This window comes from Melozone crissalis, unplaced genomic scaffold (genome assembly GCF_028551555.1).
Source record: "Melozone crissalis strain CALT ecotype California unplaced genomic scaffold, PUWL_Pcris_2 ptg000045l_1, whole genome shotgun sequence".
Taxonomy (NCBI): domain Eukaryota; kingdom Metazoa; phylum Chordata; class Aves; order Passeriformes; family Passerellidae; genus Melozone; species Melozone crissalis.
Genome location: NW_026535823.1, coordinates 3,527,932 through 3,548,657, shown reverse-complemented (window position 1 = coordinate 3,548,657; position 20,726 = coordinate 3,527,932). Strand labels below are relative to the sequence as shown.

The window sequence follows — 20,726 nt, the reverse complement described above, 5'->3', positions numbered from 1 at the left end:
AATTGGCCAATGAGTCAAAACAATTCACACCAGAGTCCAATCAAGCAATCACCTTAAATACACAATCTCCAAACACATTCTGCATAAGCACAACACAAAAAACCCCAAATGAGCTAAGAATTGTTTTTCTTTTCTCTGAAGCCTCTCACTACCTTTCAGCTTCCCAGGAGAAAAACCCTAGGTGAAAAAATCATGTTCAAAAAATGTAAATGCCACAGTGGCCAGCCTGATTGTCTAGGGCACTGCCACTGTCTTTGTTTTTTTGTTTTTTTTTTGTTTTTTTTTTTTTTATTTAGGGTTGGGATTAAATGTGTGAGATGGTATTTTATGTTTGGATGTTTATTAGTTTTTATCTCCATCACAGTTTTATAAACTGGGAGTTCTACAGCGCTTCACTCTAACTAACTTAAAACGGAGTGGTATTTCTTTTTCTACAAGGCTTTTTAAGGGTAAACTGTCTAATTAAGAAGGTACACTTAAATTATTTTTACTTTTAACTTAATAACTAACTAGTCATGGCCTGTAATGTGGATTTTTAAATTTAATTTTACAATACTATTCAAACTTATGAAGAAGGACTAGATTCTGTCTTTAAACTTCTATCTTGTCTTATATATATTACTATATTTTAAAACTTTAAACTCTAAGTTTTCCACCGTGTGATATTGCACACTTCTATTCAAACTCCACACCCACAATCCCAGTTCTGTCATTCCATTTTGGAAGCTTCTCCACAGCCTCAGGTCAATGCAGTGTTCTCCTGGGGGTCAGTGTCTGTCAGCACAGAAAGTCTCAAATTCTCAGTAACCAGAGTTCCAACAAGATCAGGAGCTCCCTCCCTGCCTGTCTTTTTGGGAAGATGCTCCTCCAGGTGTTAATGACATCTGTGAGGAAAATCAAAACATTTTCCAATATATAATATGGGAATATGTTTATATATATAAACATACCCACCTATTCTGTGGGTATGTTTATGTGGGCACCAGACAGGATATTTGCCTTGCAGAAGACCATCCAGTGGACTTAACAGCTTCTCTGATGCTTCAAATAGCAGCTGCTTCTGTCACCCCAGTTTTGTATCCACTTGGCCTCCTTTTGCAAGCTGTTATAATAATTCAGCATGTCAGGCTCCATGTCCTAGAAATTCCACTTAACAAAACATTATTAGGACTTGAATAATAAAATCCATTTTATTCACCTCTTTGCTTGTATGCTGTCAGTGGGAAACACATGAGTCTTAATTGTATGTGATCCTCTGACACCGACAGCAAAGGAAAATGCCAATAAATACCTTCTGTCATAAGTTTTAACTTTTGTTTAAAGCAAAATACAATACATCAAAGAAAACCCAAAACGTGCACCCCCACCTTACTGAACTTTTAAAATCTCTGATATTTCTCCAGATCACCTCCTCCAAGTCCTTCAACTCCGAGGAGACCTACCCTGAACAATCCCCCCAGCAGAGCCTTATCTGGCCGAGGACCCGCTCCCGCCATCCCCTCTCCGGGCCCGCAGTCGGGGGCGCCCCCGGTGCCGTTCCGCCCGGCAGCTCTGCCTCCGTTCCCCAGCGCCGAGGGCCACGGAGGGCCCCCCCAGGTTCCCTCTCGGCCCAGCCGGGCTCCTCCCAGCGTGCCAAGGTAAGAGCTTGGTGTGCCTGGGGGTGTGCCGTGGTTCTCTCCCCTGGCACCGCACAGACACACCCTGCGCTGCTCCCTGGGTGGGACACAGCGCTGCTGCTGCTTGTAGCAAAGCACAACTGGGCATTCCCTGCAGTCTGAGGGGGTTGATGGAAGCACTTCTTAGCACATAGCCTGTTTGAAAAGATAGGAAGATTTTTTCATTTTAAAAAATTCTGGTCAGTCAGTTGGAAGACCCTGATTTGTTTGCATTAAGGACCCCGGTTCTGGTTGTGTTGTACCTCATAAGGGACCAGAGAGAGAGAGGGAGGTCACCTACCCCCAGGAGGAGAGGGGCAGGGGTACAGCTCCTCACTTGTGCCCTTCTGAACCCTCACCAGAGGAAGCAGGGGCTCTCCTGGGAGAGAGAGCAAGAGCAGTTCTTGTAGAACCAGTGGAACAAACTGGTAGGAGTCTGATTCTTGTCCTGCAAAGCCAGCAATTTCCAGCCAGTTGGAAACAGTCCCTGGTTGTCTTACAGGGTACATCATATAGTACCAAGAAGTTAGTTAAAGAACAAGATTATCTTCAATGCATTATTTCCTTTCCTTCTCAGAGCTTTGCATTTATCAGGACCTTTAAAAGTAGCTTTGCATATTGTATAATTTTCTATGGCATTGACTGCTTTTTTTATTTGTTATATGAATAGAATGCCCTTAATGTTTATTTTCACAATGATGTAATACACTTAATCACTTATATATATATATATATTAAAACCTCTGATTCTGAGGGATTCATTAACTTTCTAAATTATGAGAGGCGTGGGCAGATAAGGCACTGTTGCAACAAAGGGGTTTCTCCATTTTTGATAAATTAGCTGTTACATTAAAAGTACTCACAGTTTGGAAAAAAAAGAGCCAGCTAAATAGGAACCAAAATAAAATGTGCACATTTTCAATTTTAAAAACGGTAATTGAGAAGAGAAGCTTTGGAGAAGAATTTTCTTTTAAATAGGTGAGATCTGTCATAGTTGTCAGTAACTTAAATTTGAGGCTCAGTGTTTCTAATATAATTACCCTTTATAATAGAAAGCATAAATAAATGAGGTATATCAAAGGGATGAAGTATTTTTATACATTTGCTATGAAAAGGGCGTTGTTGCATCGATGCCCAGCCATGAAACACTTTCACCTCAGTGCATATCCTGTAGGGGTAGAAAGGGGGGGGAGAAATCTGGAATTGCCTTTCAAAACTGGAAGGGAAGAACCCAAGGACCATCCCCTTGCTGGGAGAGCCTGGGGCTGAGCCAAAGGGTGCTGGCCCTGCTGCTTGCTCTGTGCCATCAGAGGCCAGCTCAGAGGGATGCAGGGCTGAGGTGCAGCTGTGCCAGCTGTGCCACCCGAGAGAAGCATGGCTCCCATCCCCTGCCCTGCACGGCAGCACGTCTCCCTCCCCTGCCTGCCCTGGCTGTGCATGGATGCTGCTTTCCCAGGGTGCCTTGCCAAGAGCATGTCTGCTGATCTTGTCCTTCATGCCAGAGGGCTAGGTGGGATGGAGACCAGGAAGGAATTTTCTAGCACGCAAAAGACACTTGGGTAAGCAGCCTGGGAACGCCTCCGCTCGGGACCGCCACTGGTGGCATGAAAAGCAGTGGTGGATAAAGGAGGTCAGTGATTTTCAAATTGTAGCTGGATACAGAACTGAATGTGAGACTGCCTGACATTTTTGTGGAAAAAAATAATCTGCAATACACATCTTCTGGACTAGATCCTAGTTCTGTCTTTTAGAGCTATGAAAGCCTCAGACAGAAAAAACAATCTCAAGTGCTAAAGAATGAAGGAAGGGTTTGCTATTCTGCTGAAACTTCAGGTTTCTTCTGCTGACCAAAGTGTGAGGGAGGAAATCCCAGGGAAGGGGCTGCAGGGAAATCACCTGAGGGGAACAGTGTGGCCAGCTCCTGCGCCTATTCAATGTTTCTTTGGAGCCCTGGAATTTCAGCTACGCTTGGTCTGGTTTTAATAACAGCCTTTGCAGGATCATAGGAAATTGACTCAGAAAATCGGTCTGAGATATTAAAAGGGGGAAAAAAGAGTTTTGAGGAAGAGTTCTTGTGGAAACTTGAGCTTTTTCTGTGACTTATTTTTGAACTGGGGCACTGTGCTCTGACTGTTCCACCACCATTTTCTGCAGGGATTCCTTGAAGTGTTGGGATCTCTCTTATCTAGGGAAATAGTTTAACTTCCTGAGAAGAAAGTAGTATTTTTAAAGTTTATCTCCCTTTCCAAAGGAGCTTTCTGTTGCAGCCCCTGTCCCTGAGACATGGAGCTGAAAATCTGACATACTGAAGAAATACAGAGTTTCCATTTTCTCCTGTTCTGCCTTAAGATAAAAAGATCATTTTCAGGGGTGAGACTTGGACTGTCCTTGTCCAATGAGCAGATCAGCAGCACACATTTGATGTGGAAAATTTGGCACCTTACCATGAGATACAGCCCATCTTTGAAAACACTATTTTTTTTCTTCTACTTTATTTGGATTTATCAAAGGAAATGCACAGAAATGGTGAGCTCTCAGCATTCTCTCACTGTTCCTCCCTTAATGTACAGGGAAAGGAAAAGAGTTAGGAGAGCAGGAAATCATTTTCTTCCCTGCTTCGCTCTGATTCTAAAGCTGGTTTGGGTTATGTGCTCTGAATATTTCTGTAAGGAAAGAGAAACTATTTGCATGATACATGCCTCTTTTAATTAATCCCACTTGAGGTGGGTGGATCTCTCCCAGCAAAGCCTGTGAGTAAAGGCCCCTGGCTTTAAGGGCTTGATGCCAAAGCATATATGATTTGTGAAATATTCCCCACTGCCAGAATCTGGGTTATTCCCCCTCTCTCTTAAAAGGCTGCAGTAGTATTTTGAAAGAAAATGCAGCTGTGTGCTTGGTTTGGTAGGACAGCTTTAGGCAGGCACTAGAAGCACTCCAGCTCACCCTGATGTGTGTTTGCCTGCCTGTGTGGAAAGCCTGATCTTGACCAATTTAAGTTCTACTGTGGATGCCTGATTTTTAGCTTTTAAATATCCTGAATGGGAATCTCAGCTTTGCCACAAGGAAAACAATTGAATTGGAAATGTTTTCTTCTTTTGGCAGCAGAGCCCGTGGCGTTTGTGGGGGTGGAAGGGTGCTGCCCTTTTCTCCCTGTGTGCTGCTACTGTGGATTCACCAGGGCTTTCCCAACAAAGCCTGCTCTGGAACCAGGGGATGGTTCCTGACTTTGTCACTGAGACAAAGGTGACCCCACAGGAGGTGAAACCCTGGAGCACATGTGTCACCCTCAGGCAGGCTGGGGCTGGTCTGTACATGTGAGGCAAGTGGTGGGGAGAAAATTCACAATTGTGCTGCTCACACACTGTCCCTGCAATTTACTTCCACCCTCAGGCAGCCAGCAGGGAAGGGCTGGTGGCAGCTCTGCAGCTCCCCTTTGTTATGCCACCAAGGCTAATTCCATCAGCTGCTGGGTTGGTAGCTAATCTACCTTGTAAGCCACCATTCTATATTTCTGCCAAACTGGCAGGAAAGGGTACTTTTACCTGACAGTAATTGCAGCTAGAAATTTTCAAAGTCAGGAGCAGTGCAGAAAGCATTACTGCCTGACATCTCCCAGCCCACAGGCTCCCACTCAACTCTTTGGTTACCAAATATCAACCATTCACAAAGTTTTCTCTGATGGATTTTTATGGATTAGAGTTCTTTGAAAAGATTTAATGAAATGTCTAACCCTGTGCATTGAATGATAAAGAGATTTTGTGCAAAAAATTGGACATGATCCTCTGAATAAAATCTGTCAGAGTGCATAGGCATATAAGGCCAGAAGGGTTATCCTGCCTGAGCCTGGGAATCTTCTTTCTCCTGAAAGTTTGACCTTGCAGCTTTAAAAGCTTACTACTGTATTTTTTAATGGAATATAAATTGTAATCAAATAGTCATTGCACCAAATTCTTCTGGCAGGATGAGTGAGAGCCCACCTTAGAGTGTTTGCATGCTGACTTGGATGATCTTAATCTGAACAGCCAAGTAGGAGAGCACAGCTCTGTGTCCTCTTTGAATGGATCTTTGGCAGAAGTTCTATTCAAAAAGTATAGTCTGCAATTAGGATTGTTTCATGCAAGCAAAGAGACAAAAGTGTTACATGGACAGAATTCAAATTCCTGCTGAACCTCAGGAGAAAAGAAAGCCAAAGAATAATTTAATTCTGCATCTCATGTCAAGAATATACAGCTCCATGGGCAAAGCCAGAGCCCCTCCCAGGGGGGACACTGCCCTTCTGTAGCCAGTATGTTTCCTGTCCAAGGACCCCAAAATCACAAGACTTAGGAGAATATCAGTTATTATTTCTGTGATTTCTGCCCAGGGGGAAGACAGCCCTGTGTAATTTGTTACCAGTCTAATGTCCATTTCTTGTTGAAGTGCACACCCAGTAATATGTTACTTCTGCTGCTGGCTGCTTTGAGCAGCAGCAGACTACATTTATTTTCTCTTATCTCTTAGAAAGAAGCTCTGCATTTCCCCCTCCTCCACTGGGTCCTTTTTCACTATTTTCCCTTTTTTTTCCTCTGCCTTTCCCTCTCTGTCCCTTTCTTGACCATCCTGTTTGCTTCCTCTTTCACCTCCTCCTTTCACTTGGTTTCCTGCCTGGTACATTTGTCTCTTTCCCCCATGTACTCCTTACTTTCCTTCTCATCATCTTGTCCTGGTTTCCTTCCAAATTATCCCTTCCCTGCCACCTTTGTAAATCTGTCACCTTGCATTTCTGACTTTTAGAGTTTTTTCAGACAGTTTTCAAGACATAGAATGCAGTATTTGGCAATCTTTCTTAGCAGCAGCCTGGTGGCAGTGGCTGTGACACCCATGAGGAACACAGACTCCACTGCCAGGTGTAAACCTGGGCTCATCTTGCCACTCTGGTCATGGGAGAGAATCAAAGAATAGAATCACAGAATCCTTTGCTTTGAAAGGGACCTTTAAAGGTCATCTAGCCCAACCCCCCCGCAATGAAGAGACACAACAGAAGCACTGAAAGAAGGAGCACTCTGCATGAGGATAAGTATTGCAGGGCTTGGCCAGAAAGCAGGTCCCAGCAGGTTGTAAAAACATGTAAAATGTCACAATCCAGCAAGTCTGGCAGTTTCATTGTAATTCTGCAGTGCTGATCTTATGAGAGATTTGGAATGGCATTTGCACAGAACTGATTCTTCAGCTGCCTGAGTTGTAATGCCATGAGAGATACAGGAGAGTCTTCACTTCTGCTCCAGGAGCTTCAGTGATTGCTGCCCCTAAAAGGATGGCTCTCTTTTAGACTGGCAGTAGGATTTTGTTACTGCCTTCCTTTATATTCCTCTCCCCCAGATGAGTCTCCTGAAGACTGAGGAAAACAAAGTTCGTGGGATGCCAGACATTTCAGCCTGGGGACCAGATCTGCTGCCACTGACTCTTAACCTCTCTCAGCATCCCCCTCCATCAGCCAGAGACAGGCTGATCGTATCTTCAGTGGCCCAGGAATTTTCTGATGGGCTGTGGCAATTAACAAAAGTATCTGAAGAATCACTTGTTCTGCATAGGGTTGAGGTTTGATCTATCTACTGCACCTCAGGTAGCTGTAATCATCTTGAGCATTGTTCCTGAGCTACTTGCTCCTACCTTATTCAAGAAAAAAATGTTTTAAAACAAAGTGACATTCAACTGGGACTGCTGCAAGTCACTTTAAAAGTTCAGCAAAGAGGATCTGGCAGTGAAATGGCTTTTCATTACTCTTAGTGTAGACCAGAGCTATGTGATGGGGAAGGGTAAGTAAAAGAAATGCAAGAGAGGGGAAGAAAAACAAGGAACCTGAAAAGCATCAGAATTCCAGAAGTGGTTCTGGAATAAAGATTATGTTGCAAGTGCAGTCCTCATAGTAGGAGTGTCATAGTAGGTTTGGGTTCAGTTCTTTTTTTTCTTCTTAGCATTTTCTCTCTCAAGATACTGTTAGTAGAAGGAAATGGTTTTATTCTTAACATCTCTCTACTTGAAGAAAGAAAGTAGAGTCAAGCAACAGCAGTTGTTTGACAGAAATACAGGAACCTGAAGATGTTATTTGTGCCAAGAACTGATTTAATTTCATAATGGAGTGGTTTAATAACAGTTGCCATGAAGACATTGCAGGATTAGAGCAATGGCATTGAGCAGGGAATTCCTGCCTTGTCAGAGAGTGGGTGAATAGCAGTGCATTTCTAGGCTGCCTTGTGCTAGAAGAGAAAACATGAGAGTAAACAGAGAGAAACAGGGATGATTTGAACTTCCTGCACCTGCAGGCATCTTGAAAGGCTGTCTTGAAACTCTGCTGTCCCCTGTGAGCTGTGTTGGATCAGTAGTGATGAGGGCACTCCATGGCTCCACTAACAACTGTGGTAATCCCATTAGTTGGCATCAAGAAGAGGAGCAACTCCAGCTGCAGGTGACAACCAGGACATTTGCTCCCCTTCTTGCACCAAGGTAAGTAAAGAGGAGAGAGGCAACAAGGCAGAGGAAGGTCAAAGCTGAGTAGGAAGGAAGAGCAGAGATGTGTTCAAAAGTGGGGTCCATGGTTCACACTGACGGCAAACAGCAGCTCACACAGAGCAGTGCACAGGTCCTGAGCTGCTGTGAAGAGATCAGATGTTCTTCCTGCTGATTTTTGGGCCCTTCTGTTGTCATCTTCCATGCCTAGAACAGCATTCTGAATGTTCCCACTCAGCACTCCTAACTTTCTCTTCCTCATGGCCAGCTGTGACCCTCTGGACCATCCCAACCTAAGGTTTCTGAAAGGCTGGGACAGAATTCCTCAGATGCACTGCACACTTGCTTACTTGACATGTTCTCTGCTGAAAGGCAAACAAGAACACACAGTTTCTTAAGAATAATACTCTGTCTCGGTCACTCTGTTGAATTAATTTTGTGTTTATTCAAGCTGAGCTTTTCATATGACACATTAATTCCCTGAAATGACTAATTTGAAAATGCAGTGTTCACATAAACATACAATACATGTGTATGTGTGTGTGATGGACATTGATTTATTATGGTCATATAGAAAACATAGCTTGAGTTGTAGATAATAAATTATTCTGCTGGAACATCATATTTTGGACCACATTGCCTCTGAAAGGAGGTATTAAGTTAAATCACACACAGTGGAACCTCACTAACCCCAGTGCTTTCAAACAGTGTAAGCCTTTGAATTCATGGAGATTTATACTGCTGCAGTGTAGTGGTGGCCAGTGCAAGGACACATTCTTCCTTTCACTCTTTTTTTGTTAGTTTGTTTCTTTCAGCTATCTGATAAAACAGCATAATCTAATAACCTTAACTTGCTTATACTGAACAAAAAAAAAACTTCCACTGAGAGAGCACTGTGCAGAGGGGTCATTTGCAGTTTTGGGGGTTCAGCTGAAGGGACAGCTGAGGCAGTCCCTGGCAGTACAGTCTGAGCACGCCCTCTGTGCTTTGTGGAGCTTGAGTTCAGCTGGAGAATGCTTCAGAACTAGGAGCTACCCTCTAAAGCTGTGCTCTGTGCCTGAGGGCTTCCCTTCTGACCTGCGTGACCATACTGATCCTCTGGGCAACAGTTACAGACATTTTGTGTTTAGCAAAACGACATTTTCCAGTGCAGAAACAAATCTGAGCAATTCTCACTCTCTTGGACCATTCCACTGGGCTGAGGGACCATCTCAGGCAGATATTCCCCAGCTCCTTTCACCTTCCATCACCACTCTGTGCAGTTTCTCATTTCCCCTGCAATCACCATCTCCTCCTGATCCCTCTCTGTGATTCCTGTTTTACTCCTCCTCATGTCATCATCCTTTTTCTGCTTTTCCTGCTTTGTTGTGACCTGTGTCACCAGGACCAAGTGCCTTTCTTCCCTGTTTTCCCCCTGGCTTTCTCACTTGCACTCCTGAGCTGATATTTGGGAGACTCTACAGCAGCCGTGCTGCATCTGCTGTAGGACCGAGTTTAAGCCTGCGCCTATTAGACTGAAGACTAATTAGGTCTAGAAACTGTCTTGTCTCTGTTTTTGAAGCATGATGGATACAGTGCTTCCACTTCTGGATTGTCCTCCAAATCCTGAGGCTGATGAAGGTCAAAAGATGCTATATAAAAGTTAGGTTGATACAAGAACCAGTAATAGAGGATGTGGGTCTCTCAGGATCTCACTGAAACAGAGAAAACCAGAGAAACAGTACAAAAATAAAATCAGCCAAAGCATTATAACTTTCTCAGGACCAAGCTACTTAGTTCTGTAAATAATCACCCAAACAGGAAACCAGATTTATTCCTCACCTGCAGTAAGTCACTGCACTCTGACCATATGCCTCACATTCCAGGTTTGTTCTGTCACCTAAAACAAATTTGCCTGCAGTCAGTCTTAAAGCTGCTTAGAGATTTGAAGTATTTTCTTGTTAAATTCTACAAAGACAATGTCACGTATTGGGGTACTCCAAGAGGGCTGCGTTATAGGGAAACCAAGATGATGGAAAAGGGAGAGAATAATGGGCTTCTGTTCACAGCTTCAGATCTATAGGATGTATCATAAAATAGAGTTCTGTGCATGCCTTCCACAAGCGTTCTCTGGTGGTCACAAGCAAGCAAGAACGTCAAATCTAAGTGGAAATGAAAGCCTTTTATTTCGAAGTCCTCTGGCTGTGCTGTGAGAAGCCATCTTCAAGCGGGGCCTCCCATGGTAATTACAGCCATGCTTTACTGAAAGCATATTTTGTGCACTCCGTGTGGGGAGCGATAGGGCTTCTCAAAAGGCAAAGGCTCGAAGAACTCCCATATGTTTCTGATCTAATTTTAAGTCTAGACTTGCTTTATTTAGTTTCTTTTGCTCGGCATTTGCCTAGCTAAAGCTTTTAGGAGTTCTTTTAAAACTAGAAACATGGGGGGGGGGGGGGAGGGGGGTGCTGCTAAGGTTAAAAATAAATGTAAAAACTTTTCCTTTTTTAAAAAGTTTTTGCACGGGGGTAAGAGCTCCCCTCCATTCAAAACCCCACTGAGCTCTTCAAAGGAGAAGTCTCTGCAGCAACATCAGGGAGTTATTAAATACATACTTAGTCCACAATTTTCATTGGTAAATTCTTTATGTCTGCTTAATGTGTGCTAGTTAGAACTGATTCTTTTTGCAGACTCGTTTACTCAACCCCGGGGGGACCGACGATCTCCTGCCCCTTTAGCACTAACTTTAACAAACAGTTTAAAAAAAAATAAAAAAAGGGCAGCAAAATAACAACAACCCCAAAGACAAGAGAGTGAGTTAGGCGGGACACGGCTCGAAAAGGCAGCTGAAATGTTGGCGGCAACAGCCGAAAGGGTATCCCGCAGCAGCGCCGCTTCCCTCGGAGCTTTCTCCGGGGCCGGAGCCGCTGCCCGGCTGCGATAACCGGGACAGACCCGGCCCGCGCCGTCTGCGCCGCTATCACCCGCTGGCCTCAGACTAAACATTGAAGCGGCCTTAGTCACTTATTTACTCACTGGGATGGCAGCAGGGCTGCGGGGGAGGCTGTTTGTGCCCGCTGTCCCCGGCCGGGCCGCGGGCAGGCTGCAGCTCCCCCTGCCGCCCTGCAGGCCCCGCTCCTCCCCGGCCTGCCCGGGGGCCGCGGCTCCGTGAGGGGCCTGGGCTCGCGGGCCATGGGGCCGGGCCCGCGCTCGGCTGCCTCAGGGCTGTGCTCGGCAGAGCTGCCCCGGAGTTGTTGCCGGCTCTGTTGTCTCTATGTGGACCAGGATCCTGTACCACTCCCGGGGCTCCCAGCCACTGCTCCGGCCGGGAAGGAGCCAGGGAGAGACGAGAGACACAGCCTCGCCTCTTGTTTTTGGGGTTGAGATTCTTGTTAGGGAGTGAAAAAGGTCTGAGTGCTACTCCCAGTGTAGAAATGGTCACAGAATGATTTGTCACCTTGACAGGGAAGTCTAGGACAGGCAACTTCAGGGCTTGTACTTTCCTTCACTCACACTCGAGCTCCAGCTGATGCTGAGTGCCAGTGGCAAAGGAAGGAGGGGAAAAGGAACAAAACCCCAGGCTGAGCCCCTGTGCTCTGCCCAGGGCCTCGGGGGCACGGTGCCCCTTCCTGCACTGCTGCAGGTACCCCAGGAGCCTGTCAGCGGCAGGGCTGCAGGGACATGCTGCTGCTGCTGCAGCTCTTTTCCCCAGCCCTGCCTTTCCCAAACATTGCCCTCCTCTAGGAGGCTCTGCAGGTCCTGCTGCCCCAGTTTGTGTGGGGGGTTAAGGAGCTTGAGGTGCACGGCAGCACCCTTGAGGGGCTGGAGCTGAGGAGGGCTCTGCCCGCTCCTCACGGATGTGCTGCCCATGCCCAGCGGGAGGACACACGGGTGTTTGTGTCACAGCATCCCAGACACATGTGGGACCATCCACAGGTTGGACAGAGCATCCACAGACAGGACAGAGCATCCACAGATGGGTCTGAGCACCCAGAGAGAGGTCAGAGCACCCACAGACAGGACAGAGCACCCACAGAAAGGTCAAAGCACCCACAGACGGGTCAGAGCTCCCCAGGTCAGAGCACCCACAGACAGGTCAGAGCACCCACAGACGGGTCAGAGCACCCACAGATGGGTCAGAGCATCCACAGACAGGTCAGAGCATTCACAGACGGGACAGAGCACCCACAGACAGGACAGAGCCCCCACAGACGGGTCAGAGCACACACAGGTGGGTCAGAGCATCCACAGGTGGGTCAGAGCATCCACAGGTGGGACAGAGCATCTACAGATGGGACAGAGCATCTACAGAGAGGTCAGAGCACCCACAGACGGGACAGAGCACCCACAGACGGGTCAGAGCACCCACAGACGGGTCAGAGCACCCACAGACAGGACAGAGCACCCACAGACGGGTCAGAGCACCCACGGGTGGGTCAGAGCACCCACAGACAGGACAGAGCACCCACAGACGGGTCAGAGCACCCACGGGTGGGTCAGAGCACCCACAGACAGGACAGAGCACCCACAGACGGGTCAGAGCACCCACGGGTGGGTCAGAGCACCCACAGACAGGACAGAGCACCCACAGACGGGTCAGAGCACCCACAGACGGGTCAGAGCACCCACGGGTGGGTCAGAGCACCCACAGACAGGACAGAGCACCCACAGACGGGACAGAGCACCCACAGACGGGTCAGAGCACCCACAGACAGGACAGAGCACCCACAGACGGGACAGAGCACCCACGGGTGGGTCAGAGCTCCCCGGGTCAGAGCTCCCTGCTCTGAGCACTCCTGTCTGTAGGGCAGTGCCACGGGGACAAGGATGGGTGGCTCAGCAGCAGCTCCTCATCAGAGCATCCCCTTGGCGGAATCAGCTTCTCCCAAAGCATTTGGCATTCTGCAGTGGGGAAGAGCTAATGGGGAGTTCTTCCCTTCAGTGCTGCAGTGGGTTTGAGTGGAAATTCAAACTAGGCCAGGGTGCAGTGACAGCGCTGGTTCAAGGGGAAAATGGGGCCTGATTGTGGCTCAGGTTTGGTTTGACTGATTGCATCCAGGAAATCCTCCCACTGTGCTCTCCGGTTTCTGATCCTGCTGTGTTAAATGGCTATTTGGCTAAATTGCATTATTTGAATCCAGTGGGCTTCATTTAACCTGGTATTAAAATGCATATTTGGGCTTTTAAATTTGATATGAAGACAGCTGTATGCATTTTCCCTTGTTTGTCAATTGCATACATATGATACAATGTTTTCAGTAAGCGCTAAACAATGCAATGTGAGGCATTTCAACAAAGGAATAATTTAATGCAACCCAGCAGAAATGCAGAGCCTTAGAAGTGGTTCTTTATGAAACTACAAATTTTGGAAATGAGTCCAGAAGACCTACACTGGAGCAACACAAGAAACAATAGTTAACACAGTAACATTTTTCCTGTAAGAAAAATACACCATGAAGAAATTATATTTTGCCTATTTTATTTTAGTTTGTTGATTTACTTGAATGCTTTAGTTGGCATATTTTCTTTTGGTTGCATGGTAGGGATTAAAATTCTCGTTTCTTCACCAAAAGAGAATATTGTCACACAAGATGCACTTTGAGCCAAACGAGATTTTTTTTTTTGGTCAAGTATAAATTTGTCTCACATATTTTGTTCCAGTTCAAAGAAAATTAACACACTGTTACATTCTTTTCATCTTCAGTTTAGCTTTAGCAGAATAAGACACATTTCCTTCCTAATCTTCTTCAGAGTCACAACTTGCAGGGGCACAAAGTCCCTACTTGCACAGGTGGAGGATGGGTTAGGAAGGGCTGCACATTTGTTGGGGCAAATTATTAATTTTTTGTTATTATTTAAAAATTATTAATGAGCTCTGCTGGAGCTGATGGGAGCCTCAGCTCCCACCTTGCTCAGAGCCTGGGTGAGCCATGGGCTCTCGTGGTGATCTGGGCTGGGTTAAGGAATAGAGAGAGAGTGAGTAGCTGGTACTTCCTGCTAAAGAAAGGGAGCAATACTATGTGTAGGAGATGCACTGGGATAAATGCATCAGAGCAGCAACAAAATACTCTTTGTAACTGAGCTGAGGGAATGACCTCCACACAGCCCTGAGGGGGACCTTCCTGCACACAAACAGGTAAAATGTTACACAGCTACCAGGGGGACTCTGTCTACAGCTCCAGCAGAGCTGGGTGTTATCCTTGGGGAAGGGAGAGAGGGATAAATGGCATCCTGGACTGCAGGTAGGATGTGCTTGGAGATCACTGCTGCTCACTCTTGCTCTGGGGTCTCTTATCAGAGGATGACACAAATTAAAATGCAGGGGTTTTCAGTACACAGGAAAATTGAATGAAGGCACCTAAGTCTTCCCAAAAAAATCTGTGACTATGTAGCACTTCCTGAAGTTGATAGAGAAATGCATTCATGGTAAATTAATGAATCCAGCAGCCCTGGCCATAATTGGCATTTTCAAGACTTTTGATTTAAAGCCTCAAAATGTGTCTCAGATTCAGCCCCATTGATAGGGCTACAGTTTGCCCAGGTATGCAAGAAGCTGCAGATTTTCCTGCTCCTGTAAGGCAGACCTGAAGCTGCTGCAGGCTGGGACTGAGCCCTGAAACCAGGAATAACCACCTTGCCCTGCTGGTTTGTGGCTCCCGAAGGCAGCAGTGTGTGCAGAGCCCCCAGGCTGTGCACAGCGATGGGTGAGAGGGTAAAGCATGGCAGAAATGGCAAAACCCATTTCCTCCTTCCTTCCTGTGCATGCTCAGGGCTGTCTGGCTTCGGGGTGCATGGCAGTAGGATTGTTGTGTGTACGAGCACGTGCTTGCCCATGTCACAACAGCCAGAGGTGTGGGTTTGTGCTCAGGGTCTGTGCTCAGTGTTTATGGTCAGTGTTTGTGCTCAGGGTTTATGCTCAGTGTTTGTGCTCAGGATCTGTGCTCAGTGTCTGTGCTCAGTGTTTGTGCTCAGGATCTGTGCTCAGTGTCTGTGCTCAGTGTTTGTGCTCAGGATCTGTGCTCAGTGTCTGTGCTCAGTGTTTGTGCTCAGGATCTGTGCTCAGTGTCTGTGCTCAGTGTTTGTGCTCAGGATCTGTGCTCAGTGTCTGTGCTCATTGTTTATGCTCAGGATCTGTGCTCAGGGTCTGTGCTCAGTGTTTATGGTCAGTATTTGTGCTCAGGGTTTATGCTCAGTGTTTGTGCTCAGGGTCTGTGCTCAGTGTTTGTGCTCAGGGTCTGTGCTCAGTGTCTGTGCTCAGTGTCTGTGCTCAGTGTTTGTGCTCAGGGTCTGTGCTCAGTGTCTGTGCTCAGTGTCTGTGCTCAGTGTTTGTGCTCAGGGTCTGTGCTCAGGATCTGTGCTCAGTGTTTGTGCTCAGGATGTGTGCTCAATGTTTGTGCTCAGGATCTGTGCTCAGTGTTTGTGCTCAGGATCTGTGCTCAGTGTTTGTGCTCAGGATGTGTGCTCAATGTTTGTGCTCAGTGTTTGTGCTCAGTGTTTATGGTCAGTGTTTGTGCTCAGGATGTGTGCTCAGTGTTTGTGCTCAGGATCTGTGCTCAATGTTTGTGCTCAGTGTTTGTGCTCAGGGTTTGTGCTCAGGATCTGTGCTCAATGTTTGTGCTCAGTGTTTGTGCTCAGGGTCTGTGCTCAGGATCTGTGCTCAGTGTTTGTGCTCATTGTTTCTTCTCTCTCTCTCTCCAGTCGAAGACCGCCCCCTTCACCTACTCGGCCCACTGTAATCCGTCCGTTAGACTCCTCCCTGTTAGACTAAAAGGAGTTTCTGGCATGTCACTCGTTGTTAACCAAATATGTGGAAACAAATTGCTTGGTAACTGTCACAATAACCAGTGTATAGTCGCATGTATGGACATCTCTAGGCAAGTAACCAATTTTACTGATATTCTCTGTCCATTCTGCATTGTTTATGAGGTCTTCAATGTTTGGGGAAGGTCTGTGCTGCCTTGACTTTTCCTTCTGCAATAACTGATGTTATCTAACTTACTGACACATATCTCCACCCAGACAACTGTGCTCACAGTCCTCCACAGCAGCTGGAGGGCTTGACTCTGTGTGTCTTTGTGCATGTGTTGATTTATCTGCTGCTTTTTTTCTCCCTTACCTGACAGGAATCTTGCTTTTATTTATACCTTCTAGGTTTTCTATTTTCTCTTGTAATGGCTAAACTGGGCAAAGAAAAGCCATGTGCTTTCTTACCAAGCTCTTCTGAAGGTCCCACACTTGCAGGTCTCTCTTGTAAGAGACTTGCTTCTCCTGTAAACTGTCCTTATCCAAATTTTAGTTTTAAGGAATGTTGTTAAACAAGCAGAGTGTGTATGGGACAAGGCACATTTTGCTGTATGCCCATCCTGGCAGCTGCCACGCCAGGTTGGTTGGGTTGGTGAGGAGCAGGCTGGGGTGCCCCAGCTCACAGGGAGCTGTCCCACCCCACAGCCAGGAGGGGACAGGGTGGTTGGGAGGGCTGGGGCGTGACACAGCAGCTCCCTCTGTCCCTGCTCCCACTCCTGCTCCGACTGTGCTCCTGGGAAGCACTGCAGGGGAGTGAGTGCATGGAGATGGGCTGTGGGCAGGACCCAGGGAACTGAGCACTGCTTTTGGTCCCTTTGTGACCCAGAAGGACACAGAGACACACACACATGCACAGCTGGGCTGGGTCCCCCTCCTGTGCCCACCGTGGGGGCTCCAGCCTGGACTGGCAGCTGAGCTTCCCAAGGCTTTGGATGTGAGACATTTGTGATATTTTCACATGCCAGTCAATAAAGTCTCCCTGTGTCCCCCGTGTAAAGATTTTCTTTTTGCATTACATGGTCCTTGCACACACCTTGGTTTACTGTTGCTTTATCCAGCTAAGTTCTGGGAAGTGCTCAGCTGTGCATCCTGGATTATTTTAGCAGCTGCTCACTTGCAGAGGTGCCCTCTGCCTCTTGTTTTGCACGTTATAAATTAATGCATTATAAAAACCTTTTGTCTTAACTGCATTACTTCACTTTAAACACTTAGGGTCAGTGTCACCCTTAAAGCTTAGAACTTACCGAGTTAACATAATGAAACTAGAGAGGAATTTGGCCTTGTTCCTTTAGAAAATATGAATTGCTGCTATTAAAATTATGCTTACAGATCCCTTGGCAAAGCAATTGGTGGTTTCAAAGGCCCCCAGTACAATCAGTCTAATAAATGTATTTATTGAGACTGCTTGTAGGGCTCCAGTATGCTGTAGCCCCATGGTTAGGAAGAAGAGAGACGAGCTTGGGACAGCATCATGATTTGTGTATTAGTTTAACTTCCATTTCCTGCCAACCCCATACTGGTGCCACACTCCTGGGGAGTCTGGAGGTCACATGTGAGGCACGGTGGAGATGGAGTTTGTCAAGCCCTGGCATCCTGGTGATCTCAGCAGATGCTGCTGTTTGTTTGGGGAACAGGTCCACATCTCCAGTGCCAATGCACAGAATCAGCTTTCAAGGTTGAAAACACAACCACCCACAGTCATACTAATTTTTACTACAAAAAAGAAAACATATTTTGATGATTCTTGTCCTCTACACAGCTTTCCACTGCTCAGTGCTCTCTGCTGTAGGCTGTGCTGCATCTGTTGGATACATTTTTGTGAATAGCCACAGTAGCCCATATTGTTGCCTTGCCAGCACTCCTGTATTTCCAAACAGTTGAACAGAACTCTGCTACTGACTGGCAGCTGCCTGCTGATGGGAAGCCATGTTAAATGCCTGAGCCACAGAGATCACTGATATCACTTCTGATAGCAGAATATCAAATTTTGATACATGGTGATAGAAGACCAGGATGGATGGGTCTTTCAGCAGCCTGGTCCAGTGGAAGGTGTCTCTGCTCATGGCACCATCCATGAGCAGGGACCAACCCAACCCACTCCAGGACACTGCAAGGCCACGGTCTGGGTTTGTCCCACCACAGCCCAAGGACTCAGCTTAGCTGTCCTTTGTCCTTTGATGACCATGGAGGGGATTCAGGCCAGGGTGGCTGCAGGGGACACGAGGCAATGCTGGTAATTCAGGAGCCTCAATTACGTGGCACAGCTCCTGGCCTAAAATTGTGCTTTTAAATGCTCCTTTCTTGAGACTCCCTGATTTACTTTAATGACTCTTTCTGCCAAGCATAAGGAAAGAGGTGGCACAACTGAGCACTGTCCTTTTCTCTGCCCCCAGGGAACTATTTCTCAGAAGTACTCCTGAATTGTAAATAAAGTTCTCAAGGGTGGATTTACCCGAAAGAGCAGGAGGAGGCAGTGAGGCATCAGCACCATCTGGTCCTGTACTTGATGCTGAGGGTGCAGGACACACCTGCACAGCCCTCCTTCCTCTGCATCCTCATTGAGATCTCATCTACATCTGGCCCTGGGCCCTAAATGCAACACTTTTAGGTGTGCAGGTTAATAAAAAACCATAAGCACAAATCCAGGGGTTGATGATTTCACCTCTTCTTGCGTATGTGCTTGTGAGAATAAACCACAGAAACTTTTTTCTAGGAAAACCACTTGAATGCTTCCCAAGAAATTGCCACATCCAGTTGAGTAAGTTCTGTCCTGCAGCCTTGGCCCACTTCCTTCTGCTCTAGAGTGCCTGGAATGGGTTTGTTTGTCCACTTGCTCCTGATGCTGGCTGTCCCATCCATCCTATCCTTTGTTCTTGGAGGAGCAGCCTTGGCAGCAACTGACTCCATGCCCAAAGGAAAACAGGACAAGCTCCCTGTGGGTCTGCCAGAGGGACTGGGCACCTCTGCAGAGCACTCAGGTGGGATGAGCCAGGCCTGAGCTCCGTGTCTGTGGGGCACAGGTTGCTCTGCCCCTCTCTGCTTCCCTCTGGCACAGCTCTGCTTGCCAGGGCACAGTGGAGCAATAATGAAGCAACACCAGAGTTTCTGCCCTTAGGTGAGGTGCACAAAGATCTGGGTGGTGTAGTTGCTAAGTTTCAGGAGGGTGCTCATCTAACACTGCATTTAGGCTGAGCCTGGATCTCTGCCCAGGGAACATTTCCACCTCACCCCACTGTGGCTGACCAAAAGAGCTTGTGTGTGCTGTGAACAGCTCTGGGCCTGGGATCTCAAGGGATCTTGTGCCAGGGTTAAAAAGATTGTATGTTCAACAAAAAGGCTTATGTACATAGTTAATGTGTGTTTATTTTATTGCTGATCTTGTTGCACTTTCTGAGTAAGTCTCCTAGAAGTAGATTATTTATTATATTAAAGAAGATACATTATAGGTTATGGCATTTCATGTTCAAGTATAACATAGAAAATATTATCCTCCCTGTTCCAGAGAGCTCCACTAACCATGATGTGTACAGCATATTGACATTCCTGACTAGTTCTGTCCTTCTGTCTTAAAATAGCCCAAGCCTCCCGACCTGAGAGCAGCCCTGCTTTGTGCCTGTGCCAGCAGGGAGCCTACCAGTGCCCTCCTGGCACAGCTGCTCCTGCTGTGGCCCTGCCGCCGCTCCCAGGCTGCTGCAGAGCAGCTCCCTTGTGTAAATGAATGTTACTCTGCCTGTCTTTCCTCTTGCTTTGTCTGCAGGCGAGCTGATGCCGACGGCTCCTCCTCCCGTCCCGACAGCCCTCCACTCTTGCTTGATCTATGATTTGTCCCGCCTTGCCGGCCGTTTGCTTTACTGCTGTCTCTTTACTTTTCCAGGACAGGCTAAACGATGACTTCTTTTTTGTAAGAAGCAAACGCTTAATTTCTTTCTGAATTTTTTTCTTTTTTTTTGCTCTGTATGTTGATGCCCTACTTGATGTGAGCCAAAACATCTGCCTTTGGTTTCGTAATCTGTAAATGGTTCCTGGTGTTGACCTTTGAGCACAGCGAGTGGATTCCCGAAACCGTGGTCATCACTGAGCATCACATACACCTGCTGTAAAAATGTTATGCTGCATTTCTGAACCTGAAATAAACTCTCATTCTCGATGGGCTTTTATTATTACTTTCTGCATGTGTGTGAGTGGTGTCTTCTGTCTCTTGCACCACCATCTCAGCATTCCACAGTGCCTCGGTGGGGACCGCAGGGAGGATTTATTGGAGGTACTGCTGTGCTGAGATCACTGGAGATGTCATTAAACGGGAGGGGAACCCCTTGGGAAGCATCCAGCCTGCTCCCCTGCAAGGGCCTTGGAGTGCTGCGGAGATGTTGTGCTGGGAAATGGATGAATGTTTTACAAGCAGTACCTGAGGTTCACTGCATTGCTGGGGAAAGCACGTTCAGAGGAGTTTCAGAGCTGAGCAGAAGACCTGACTCAGTCCTCCAAAGCAGGAGCTGGACTTAAAATATGCCTGAAAGGGATTTCCCCCTAAAGATTGTGTACAAATGTGCAGATGTCCTGATCACTCAGTTCCTCCTGCAGATCAGGACGAGCCAAGTGTCTGCAATCAGTGCTTGGAGATGGTCTGGAGGGCACAAAGAGCGCAGCAGCTTTCTCTGGGAACCCCACAGTGGGGGTTTTGGGAAAGAAGGGAGCAAAAGGTGGGATGAGCACAGCAGGAACATCCCTGCTGTTTCCTGTAATATTTGGAGATTTCTTTATTGGTCATTAATGTGGCTGAGGCAGTTTGTGCCCTCCCTCTGAGGG

At 46.9% G+C, this 20,726-nt stretch overlaps 1 protein-coding gene across 3 annotated transcripts in view; it reads left to right on the top strand.

The window, feature by feature from the left end:
* Positions 1-16,629, top strand: part of DNM3 (dynamin 3) — a 168,008-nt gene extending 151,379 nt beyond the window's left edge. For all 3 annotated transcript variants that reach the window (XM_054286143.1, XM_054286142.1, XM_054286141.1), the window contains 2 exons: positions 1,404-1,637; positions 15,816-16,629. In XM_054286143.1, coding sequence (XP_054142118.1) covers positions 1,404-1,637; positions 15,816-15,885 — 304 coding nt within the window. In that variant the 3' untranslated portion in view covers positions 15,886-16,629. The remainder of the gene's footprint in view (positions 1-1,403; positions 1,638-15,815) is intronic.
* The last annotated feature ends 4,097 nt before the right edge of the window (positions 16,630-20,726 follow it).